Consider the following 11575-nt stretch of genomic DNA (forward strand, 5'->3'; position numbering starts at 1 on the left):
TCTCAAAACATCTCTGATACCTTTCTGTTAGATGCCTGAAACATTTTTTTTAATCAACCGTGAACAATTTGGAATACAACCCAAAGACCCCATCTGCTTTTCAGTAATATAAATCATTTATCCATCCTTATCTTTGCAATGCTGAGTTTGAAATGTCGTAGAGAAACAAAAAACACAGAAACACAAGAGCTCAAATATTGAATACTGACCAATTTTATTCAAATTAGAAGTATCACTTTTACAAAACCTCACTCACAAATTTCAGTCTGCACAAACACTATGCTCTTCTTACAATAATTGCACACTGTTTAAAATCATGGCCCCTCTCCAAATCCACTAGCTCTGATGAGACAAAGGTTTGGGTGGGGTTACTGTGTGGCGCTGGGCTTCTGACTGAACATTCAGGAGGTATTAACATTATGTACAGCACAAATAACCAAACAGCCAATGATCTTTGGGGATCAGTTATATTTGCATCAAGCTCTCTTTAAGGTGGAAGGGGTACTAGAGCAAGCGAGTCGAGGCTGATCACCCGTCTGTTGTAAAGCTACGAGCTACATGACTCCTTTGTGACAGAGATTAGCGTTGAAGTGGTCAAAGTAAAGTTAAAGATGTAGCAGTTTGGCAGTGTCGTCTCATCTATCAATACACTAAAAGCTCTAATGAAGCTTGCCCTTTGCCGGTGTAGACGTGTGCACTGTGACGTTAGACAGCAGAATCCAGACATTTTATTTTGGGGATGGGACGCAGAGGAACAGTTTTGTCAACGCACACAAGTGACTTTGTGGTTGATTTCCGTTACAAAAAGGTCACTCTGCCTTTTAATAGCAGCTCCTGAAATGATGCTTGTATTCTACTGAAAACAAAGCTGTGGGGATTTGAAACTAAAAAGCCTCCCATCTGTGAGGGAGGGATGTGACTTTTAAGAAAACACACCTGTGCTTTGCTTCTGAACACAAACAAGCCCCTTCAAAGAGAAAAATATCCTTCTTCAGTCACATTTGCTTAAAGAAATTAAAACTTTGTGATGTCTTGTGCTGTAATTTATTAAAAGGAGAGTCACTCAAATGGCACATTGTACAAAGAAAGAAAGAAAAGTCAAAGTAAAAAGAAGTCTGGATCTTAGTATTTGAAGTGTTTTGAGTGTGAGGCACAGGTCAGTCGATTTTTGTGTCACACAGAAAAGGTGGATAAAAATGAGTAACTGAGGCAGCACAAATTACACAAAAACATGTAAACCCTTTGTCCTGAACCACATGAACCAGCTGAACTCATCTTCATTAAGGGCGATCCATCTAGAAAAAGAAAAAAAATCACTTTTCAGTGAAACCACTTGTTGGTGACTATCCTATCTCCTTCACTGGGTGGGCAGCAGCCTCTGGCGGGTCGGGGAGGTGTGAGGCGTTGACAGCCTCTCCGTGGAGGCAGATGACGTCAGTGATGACTGCAGGTGGACAGTCTTGTGGAAAAGCTTGTTGCTGATCAGCACGACCAGGGAGAAGAGACGCAGTTGGAAGTGGCTGGAAGAGTGAAATCAACATCAGTGACTTGTGAAAGAGATCCTTTTATTTATTGTTCTTACAGTGTATTTGTTGGACACTCACTACAGCTTTGTTGGTGTCTTTGCCTCATTAGCACTGATGATGAACAGAGGGAAAAGGATGGAGAACAAGCAACCGCTGCATAGAAAACAAAGATAACATTTAAAAACCATTAAAAACAGAGCAGAAGGTCCAAATTCCAGATTCCTCTCTATTAAAAAGTTCTGACATGTTTTGAGACTTTTCATTATATGTATTTATAACTAATTACTCCATTGTAATATATTGTAATTATAAATAGTGGAGTTCCCCCCCTTCTCAAAGTGAAGGGGATGAGCAGACTGTTTACTGAGGAAGTTCAGGAAGCTTTAATGAGTGCAGCAGGATGTTGGAGATCTTCTACCAGTCTGTGGTAGCGAGTGCCATCTGTTTTGCTGTTATATGCTGGGAAGAAGAGTCAGCAATAGACCCAGAGATGCTGGAACTATCACTGGCCAGAATCTGGAGGCGTCTGAGTCAGTGAGGTTTAGGAGGTCACTGAACAAACTGCTCTCCATCATGGACAGCCCATCTCTACTCCGCACTTCTGAGGCAGCACAGCTCTGTCTCCCTCAGACTGATTCAACAGCGCTGCCATAAAGAACACTTCAGGAAATCATTCCTACCATGATCTATAAAACTGTACAGTAACTCTCCTTGTTACAGGTGAACACACCTGCCAGGCATCAGTGTGGACTCTGACGCCTGGCAGGACACAGATGTTTGCTATCTGTGATTGCCATACTCCGATGGAGATGAGACAGCATAAAGGGTGGAGGTAGAAAACCTGTCCCGATGGTGCTCAAGAAATAACCCAAAGCTGAACGTCCTTAAAACATAAGAACTCATAATGAACTTCAGGAGACACAGACAGGTCCACTCCCCTCCCCTCTCATTATAAACAGAGAACAGGTGGAATCTGTCTCCATCTTCAGTTTTCTGGGCACACCACATCTCCGCTGATCCGATCTGGATCCACAACACAAACGCGCTAGTAAAGAAGGCCCAACAGCAGCTGCACTTCCTCCTGTCCTGAGGAAGAATAACCTGGACCAGAAGCTGCTGCTGGCCTTCTACTGCTCCCCAGTGGAGAGCATCCTCTCCTACTGCCTGGGTGTTTGGTACACAGGGGACAATAATGAGAACAGGACGGCTGTCCTGAGGGTAATTAACAGTGCCCTAAAAATCATTGGCTGCCCTCAGCCACCCCTGGAGGCCATCGCCAGATCCTCCTGTCTCAGGAAAACCAGGGCCATCACACGTGACCCCTTGCACGCCACCCACCACCTGTTTGACTCGCTGCCCTCTGGTCGGCACCTCAGGTCAATTAGGTCCCACATCTCCACACTCACAAACAGCTTCTTCCCCTGGGCCAACAAACACTATCCCCCCCACACCCCACCCTGCCCACCCACCTCACCAATCTGAGCCATGGTCTCAGGCCAATCACATACGGACTCCCTACACAGACCAAGTCCTTTGCACTACTTCTGAGCACTTTGTTCTCCAATATGTGCCTTTTATTTGTTTTATATACATTTCTCTAGTTTGTGTGTATGTATAAGGTGTAAAAAAAATAAAACATGACTTGAAAATGGACCTCACAAACAAAATACTTGTAAAAATGTTAAAAAAAAAAAATCATGCAGGTTATTTTTGTCCTGAATAATTAACAGTGTTAACCTGATGATGTATGATGAGGGCATGGCGGTCAGCAGAGCCATGGGTAAGCCAAAGCCAAAGTAATATGGCCAGTTCCTCTCAATGTTGGACAGCCGCTGGTGCATCTCGATGCCTTAGACAAACACAAAGAAACACATCGTTTAGAGGTTCACATTGAATTCAGAGTCTGTGTCTGTATAGAAGCTGACAGAGGACTCACCATGGTTGAACCAGCGATACTCAAAGCAGTACAGGGAGTAGAGCAGAGACATGTGGAGGAGGCTAACCATCTGTCCAATGGCATCGATGGGGAAGAGACTAACAATCATACCCTGGAGGACCAGGAAAGTAAACATGACGACACTAGTTGGAATAAAGCGAGAAACACAGGCAGCTATGCAGATTTATTTTAAAGAAAGGATAAAATGTACCTGAATGAGGAAGAGCGCCTGGAGGAGGAGGTTAAAAAGCATGTCTGCAATGATCTTACTGACGCTGGGGAATGGCTGAGCTTTACAGCCAGACACTTCAAATGCAAGGTCAGCTATGTCCTGTAACACAGAGCAATGTAATGATATCAGTGTCACTGCAGCCAAACTGGAGGTTTCATTTGGAATATAACTGCTTTTAACTCTGTAACGGACAACCAACCCTGCTGGGAAAATGTTTTCCAGTTCTTATTTTTGAATATCATCCTCTCAAAAGATCACAATCTCTTTTGTCATTTTTTTCCCCGTTTGACAACACAACAAATGTTTGTCACAAGTTCATCGACAGGTCTGAGGTTTTGTATAGCAGAATGTGATTTGGCATTACCGTGCTGAAATCAGCCAGGTCTTGTTTGACAAAGATGTCCTTTTTAAAGATCTAAATAGATTACTCATTTCATATTGATTTTAAGCCTTGTATATTGTGCACAAAGACTTGAATTAATAGAGGGTATATTTGAATAATATTATGTGCCGTATTATTTTACATCCCATAGTGCTTCTGCTTTCTCCTGCCTCCTCATGCATCACCCTTTCTGCAGCTCTGTGATTGAGCACAGTTGGTTTCCACTTGCTCATCAGAGTCAGGAGTATGAGACTGATGAGAGTCGCAGGCAGTACCAGTGGGCCATTCCTCTGACAGTGTGTGGCACTGTGCTTGTTCCATCAGCAAGAAGAAGTGAGTTTGATTACCCCTTTCTTGTGGAAGCAGGGTGATTAACCTGTTTTAACCATTAAAAAAAAAACAACTTTACAATATTTGAGGTTTTCTGTTGTTGGTGTGGTAGTCACAAATGGATTCATATTCAGTTAGATCCAAGACATGATGCACACATGCCACTAGGTTCTGCTGAATCGGTGAGATTCAGTGAGACTGCTTTCCTTTCCCTGGCTCATCTGCTCCTACGTGTGGAAATCACACCTGATGATGAGCTGGTAGTCTCCTCTGGTGGTCAGCAGTGTGGTATGTTGATACTTCTGGTGTTGGGTTTTTTTAAGTTATTTTTTAAGCTGTGGGACCCTAGCATAAACCAATCACGAGCTGGTTCTTTTTGGAGGGGATGACCTCCAATATATTTCTCTACGATCAGCAAACTGCTAAAATGTCTGCTTCAAAGCGATGTTCACACTTGCTGATGAACAATTAATTAGCTCCTCGCGACTACTTACACTTTCAATTCCTGTGAAAGCAGTAAGGGTGGACTTTTTCACACACTGCTTCTACATTTTAGCTTAACTGATGTTTTAAAAAAAAAGTCATCTGAGGTTTAATTTCAGCTTGTACGCTCTGATAGCTGAAGATATGTGAAGGTTTGGAAGGGAAAATGAGTGTACTTTCTTTTTCACATGACTTTCTTTACTGTGAGAAACATTCTGTAACCGGATGGTTGAGTTATTCAAAATCATGACCCCATTCTAACTTACCAGGATGCTCTTTTAAACCGTTACTTACCTCTCACTAAAGAACATAGTTATGAGGTGCACACAGCATTACATAACTTCAGGTTTTTTTATTACAACAATTTTCAGTTTGTAATAGTTGCTTTAAAATAATCATATTTAGCTTTTATTTCCATTTTACACAATATCCCAATTTTTATAAAAAAAATTGTTGTACAGGAAGGACAAACAAAAGTTTAACCTTAGACTGTTTCTGTATAATTAAACATCACATATGGCCTCATCCATGTATAGAAGCAATATGTGTGTCTATAGCTTCTTTATGAATAAAGCCCTGCAATGCCATCTAACAGCTTTATTAAACACCCCTTAAACTTCTCTGTATCCTCTGTCTTTCTTCTTTCTGTCTACATTTTGTGGCTCTTTTTGATGAAAGACCAGTCTGAACCATTACATAGGAAGAGTCAGCAGCCCTTGAGGCAGTGCTGGCTTTATAAATCTCAGCAGCCGACACGGATTCAGTATAGTCTACTGCGCTGTGAGCTAAAGTGGAATGCTACTACAGAAAATCGTACACCAGAAGTAATAACAGTCTCTGATGCCTGTAGGGCATAAAAAGCGTTACCATCTTGTGTGCATGGCGTGGAACTCTGATATTAAAACAGGCCCTGACCTGGAACCAGATGGCATTGACAATCTTGCTGAGGACAAACAAGGGGAGGACCCAGAGAGCGCTGAAGACGGACGTCAGGATGAACTCTAACCAGGACCACACACTGCCATGGAGGGAGGGGTCACCTGGAGTAAAAACAGCTTTGTTAATTATCTGGTTCCCGTAACGTACCAGAAAACTTGATCCAGATTGAGCAGCAGCCATTCATACCAATGATTTTTGCCGTGAGAGCCTGCAGGAGTGGAATAAACACCCGGTAAAAGAGAAACAGACTGAGCTGGAAAGAGAAAGAGAAATATCGCTGTTATTCTTTAACTTGTGCTTCCCTGCATAGCGTGGTTGTTTAACTTTGGTATTCAGCTTTGACACTTTAGTGGATAATGATGTTTCACATTTGAGTCAGTAACAGTCAGGTTTAAGCTTACCCAGAACACTCCTCCATTCCAGGCACAGCATTGAAAAATCCTGCTGGCTACTTTGGGTTCACTAGAAGAGAAAATGAACGACACCGATGTTTCACTTTCACATGACTTGATTTCATTACTTCTAAACAAACCCCTGAGAACTGTCAGCGTATTGCAGTTTGCAGGGTAGATATGATGATAGCCCCAACTAGATAACATATTGTAATTCACACATTATTATATTTACGAGTATTAGAGACACAAAAACACAGAAGCATTTACAAACAGCTCTTTTTCATAAGCTCAGCAATTACTTCCCATAAAAGACTTGCTCTTCAATTGCATTTACAGAATAATCTAGCCAGCTCTTTCTCTTAAAGACATCCGATTAGTGACGAAATGGTGCAAAATTAGATCTATTAAAAAGCGATATTTCACAAGGATTTTAATATTTTCTATATGAGATGTGAGAACATAGACATCTGACTAGGGCTGGGACGACACGTCGACGTAATCGATTACGTCGACACATAAAATACGTCGACGTACAAAAATGTACTTTGATGCGTCGTCACTTTCAAAACAGACATGGCGGCAGTGAGTAGCGGCAACATGAGTGAGGCAGCCGCAGTCGACTTAAATCACTCCACCCGAACACGCAGATCTACAGTATGGGGATAGTTTAACAGAAAAGGAAGTGATTCAGTCGTTTGTCGGCTTTGTAAGGTGGAAATGGCCTATCATAAAAGCACGACGGCTATGCACCAGCACCTCAAACGACGGCATCCAGAAGCAGCTTCTGCTTCGGATTGAAAAATTAATCATTAGATTCATCGATGCATCGAAAAATTAATCGCTAGATTCATCGATTAGGAAAATAATCGTTTTGCCCAGCCCTACATCTGACTGTGGATGAGTGAAGAAAACAAAATGTGACCAAAATGTGTTCTGGTGCTTACTTGTCCGGTTTGCGCTCCTCACTCTGTGCCCGTCTCTGTGCCAGGGCCCCACTGGCCCTTCTCCTCCGCTGCTCTTCCCTTTTCTGCTGGATACGAGCATCCAGCTTGGAGATTGTTCCAATCCCCAATATGGAGTCCTTGATCCCCTGTAGAGCATAAATACAAAAAGAGACAGTTGGAGCATTTCTACTAGTCTGAAATCTACTCTGTAATGAATGATCCCTGTGAGGTAATTAAAGAACATGTGACCTTATTTCAAAGACAAACTGATAGGTTTGTAGCTTGAACCTATTCGCTGGAATGTTGAAGGCAATGTAATTACACAGCAAGCAAGACACGAGTAGGCAAGTTCTTTATGTTTCACGTGCACGGGAGAGAACTGGACAGGCGCTGTTCCTTCGCTTGACCCCAGTTGCTCTCGTCCGCTCTCCCGTAACACTGCTCTTTTATTGTGGTTACATGAATATGCATAGGTTCATTAACATATGACCTCTCTACATAGGTATACATGTGAACAAAGAATACCTTGTGTATATGTGTGTGTGTGGGGTCAAACTGTGACCCCAGGAAGACTCCCCAGAGCCGTCCATCTAAACAAAAGGCTCTTAGACTCAAACAGATATACGTGTGTTTGCTATACCATATATCAGCAAGAGAAGATACGACCTCTCCTAGGAGGTGTGTGATCTATGCCAGAACACTCTGAAGAGGAGTGAACGCACTCCCCTCTTCATGCTACACAGAGTTGTTACAGACCTCCTAGGATGAGACATTCTTTCAATCTACAAATGATTATATACTTCTAAGCATATATGAGTAAATATTTCTAAGCATAAATGACAATCAACAATACAAAAACCTAACACAAACATTATCTCTGGAGGCTCTTGAAGTAACCCAGTCACGTTCAGGCTTTACAGGTAATGCTTCAACTAGCTTAATAACACCGTCACTGGAGCCCAGCTGTAGTCACAGTAGCGCAAACTGCGCTTTACATTGTCATGCTTTGAATTTGCATAAACTAAATAGACAAAAGCATTGGGCAACACATCTTAATCTTTGAAGTCACACATTGTCAGTCTCATGGCCATGCAGTCTGGTTTTACTAACATTTCTAAAAGAATGAGTCATTCTAAAGACCTTACTGAATAATGCCTAAACATTGCCAACGATCTGCTGAATCAGTAATTGCAGAGCAACATCAGCCTCTGGCATTAACTTCAGCTCAAACTGTGTGATGCAAGCTTCATTGCATGCATTTCCATGGGTGAGCTGATGATGTCCTGATGCCTGGTTTTAGGTTTTGTAAAGCCAGCTAATCCAAAGAAAACCTGGTTATGATGAACTTGCTTCACAGTAAAGCCACTTAGAGAAACGTATGCAAACATTATTGTGTCTTTGGAGGTTTTGTCTTTTTGTGTTTGCTCTTCTTCTTACACTTCAGTCACAGATTCAATTTCTGATGAATATTTCTATGCACTTAGTGAGTGCTGAAACAGGAAACAATCTCGTTGTTGCACAGATGCATGGACACAGTCTCATGGCCATGCAGTTTATGCTGCATGGCGGCACCTCTCTCTGCTCGTTAACACAATAAATGGTAAATGGCCTGTATTTGTATAGCGCTTTACTTAGTCCTTATGGACCCCAAAGCGCTTTACACTACATTCAGTCATCCACCCATTCACACACTGGTGATGGCAAGATACATTGTAGCCACAGCTGCCCTGGGGCGCACTGACAGAGGCGAGGCTGCCGGACACTGGCGCCACCGGGCCCTCTGACCACCACCAGTAGGCAACGGGTGAAGTGTGTTGCCCAAGGACACAACGACGAGACTGTCGGAGCCGGGGCTCGAACCGGCAACCTTCCGATTACAAGACGAACTGCCAACTCTTGAGCCATGATCGCCCCACAATAAGGCAAATGTCCCTACTGTGGATCCACATTGTGAATTAGCGTGACATTTGTTCAGTGCTCTCGTGGGATGAGTAGAGACGCTGTTTGTGTTGGCTCTGCACTGGACTGTTACTGAAGCATTAATGTTGTTAAACAGTGTAACTTAAGAAGCAAAAAGCTCTTTAAACTTGGAGCAAAATTTCCAAACTTGTGAGATAGTTTTTATTGAATATGACTTGTGCAAGCAGTTTTTCTGTCCCAGTGACCACTGAAATGATCTCTCTACTTTTATTTAGAAAGAGACTTCAAAATGAGAGTCTGGGCTTATTCCAAGATGTCTGCCAAGTTTCAAAACTGGCTACTAGCTAGGGCTGCCACAAACGATTATTTTGATAGTCGACTAGTCACCGATTATTTTTGCGATTAGTCGACTAATCAGATCATGCATCCATTGGACGTAAAATGTACACCTGAAAATATGTTAAACGTTTATTTTGTGACCCAGAAAGAATAATAATTGTAATATTAAAACTAACTAGCTGCCGCCATTGTTGACAACTGCGCTGGGCCGCGCTATGAATTCTGGAACACAGTTTCTTCTTCTTCGGGGTTTAACGGCAGCTGGCATCCTTGTACATGCAGTGCTGCCATCTTCTGTTTCAGTCCGTTATTACACTCTTAAATACTACTACTTATTCCTGCGTCTTTTGGGATCTTACAAAGCTTCAAACGACGCGTCGACTATTAAATTAGTCGTCGACGATTTTAATAGTCGACGTAATCGTGACTAGTCGACTAATCGTGGCAGCCCTACTACTAGCAGAACTTTAACATCCAATACTCTGACACTAAATGTATAGAACATACTATTTACACTAAGCTAAATTGCTAAATGATGTGTATGTCACTGAAATCAGTCAGAATTACGATCTTCAGCTCGCTCTTTCTACTGTTTCAACCAGCAAGGCTGAATGCGTGCAGTGTTTTGAATGTTTCTGTTTCAGTTTGCATACACTACATACTTGCACGTTATGTCATAAATTATTTATGGCTGCAGTGTTTGCTAACCGTCGCAACATCGCGGAGGAAAGCCCTGACGCTGTCTGTCATCTCTGCACCAGCTGCAGATCCATCAACTGCAGAAGGAGGGGGGGCTGGTGACCTGGTGGTCCGCTCTCATGGCAGGGAGGGGCTCACCCAGTAACCTGCAACAAACCAAAACCCAAGGAAACAGAGTGAGCGCCGGAGCTACTGAATGGAAAACTTTCAACCATTGAAATGCAGATGCTAACAGCTCTTGCTACTTGCTTTGCTAAGACACACAACTGCTTGAAAAACTATTTTCTTGTGATTTTTGTTAACTGAACTGTCACATAATATTTAATGTTTTTACCTCTTCAATTAATCAGCTATCTGTATAACAAGCTTATCATTTGGCTTTTACAAACAGTTGCCTTTCTAAATCTGGTAGTTTTCCATGCACATGCATAAAAATAAACCTCCATTAGTCAGTGTTTCACATACACCAGAAAAAGCCTTCTAATACTAAGATAGTTCAACAATACAATGTTTGGCAAATTCTCTCAGCGTTTTGCTATTTGGTCGCCATTTTTACTGTTTCACAAGCTGATGATGATGTATCTCTTTATTTTAAAAACCATCCCATTATCAGCCACATTTGACAAAAAATATATATCAGAGTCTTTCTAAAATACTTCTAAATCGTATCTTTACTTTGTCCTTGTCCGCACACTAAACACGTGCTTTTACAGAATACCTAACGAGTTTAATACAGATCACAACTTAATAACTTCTGCACAAAATCTATCAGCATCTAATGCCTTGCTAAGAGCAGCAAAGCTTATATGCGTTTCATAAACGCTGCTATCGTCTTATTTGTTGCATGGTGACATTACACACCAGCGATGTCCTCTCCATTGTCTTAAGATGCAAACGTTTGTCCACCCTATTGTCTCTGTGCGATACTGTTTTATTCACGCTAGCAAGCTGACTCAGTGGGTTAGCACAAAAAGATGATAACACACACTCAGGGCTAACTGGCTCAATGTGGTCTGCTTAAAAATCCTCTAAAACTGGCATAATCTCATATACAGAGTTCAGCATGTTGCCTATGGCCCTGTAATCTATGACTTTCGCTGGTTTCTTTAGTGTTCAACTAGCTTGTCTGTTTGTGATGCTAGCTAAATGTTATCGCTCAACAACTAATTTAACTGTAGACTTTTTCTTCCTGATAACGTCCACACAAGTGATTAACAGACAGATAGAGCACACATTTAACAAAGGTCTGGTGCTTACCTCATGCGACAGCCACGGTGTTACAATAACTTGGGAAATTCTTTCTTTCTCTTCCTTAATGTAAACACAACAAACAGCATACAGCCACTGGCAGCAGCTAGGGCCGTGGAAAACAAATTGCGCAAACTCCAACCTCGAAGGAGCATGGGAAGCGTAGTCCTCAATACTGGAAGGCGAAAGGAGAAAGTGGAGT

General features: G+C 42.0%; 1 protein-coding gene across 1 annotated transcript; it reads right to left on the reverse strand.

Annotated features, from left to right (window-relative positions):
* Positions 1–190: 190 nt before the first annotated feature.
* Positions 191–11534, reverse strand: ei24 (EI24 autophagy associated transmembrane protein). Its single transcript, XM_003458975.5, has 11 exons — positions 11383–11534; positions 10135–10271; positions 7168–7313; positions 6230–6290; positions 6015–6081; positions 5805–5929; positions 3674–3793; positions 3463–3574; positions 3264–3375; positions 1605–1679; positions 191–1520 (listed from the first exon to the last, which is right to left on the reverse strand). Exons 2-11 carry the CDS (start codon positions 10174–10176, stop codon positions 1358–1360), a joined length of 1023 nt encoding a protein of 340 aa, XP_003459023.1. The 5' UTR covers positions 10177–10271; positions 11383–11534; the 3' UTR covers positions 191–1357.
* Positions 11535–11575: the final 41 nt, after the last annotated feature.

The sequence above is a fragment of the Oreochromis niloticus genome, linkage group LG10 (genome assembly GCF_001858045.2).
Source record: "Oreochromis niloticus isolate F11D_XX linkage group LG10, O_niloticus_UMD_NMBU, whole genome shotgun sequence".
NCBI lineage: Eukaryota > Metazoa > Chordata > Actinopteri > Cichliformes > Cichlidae > Oreochromis > Oreochromis niloticus.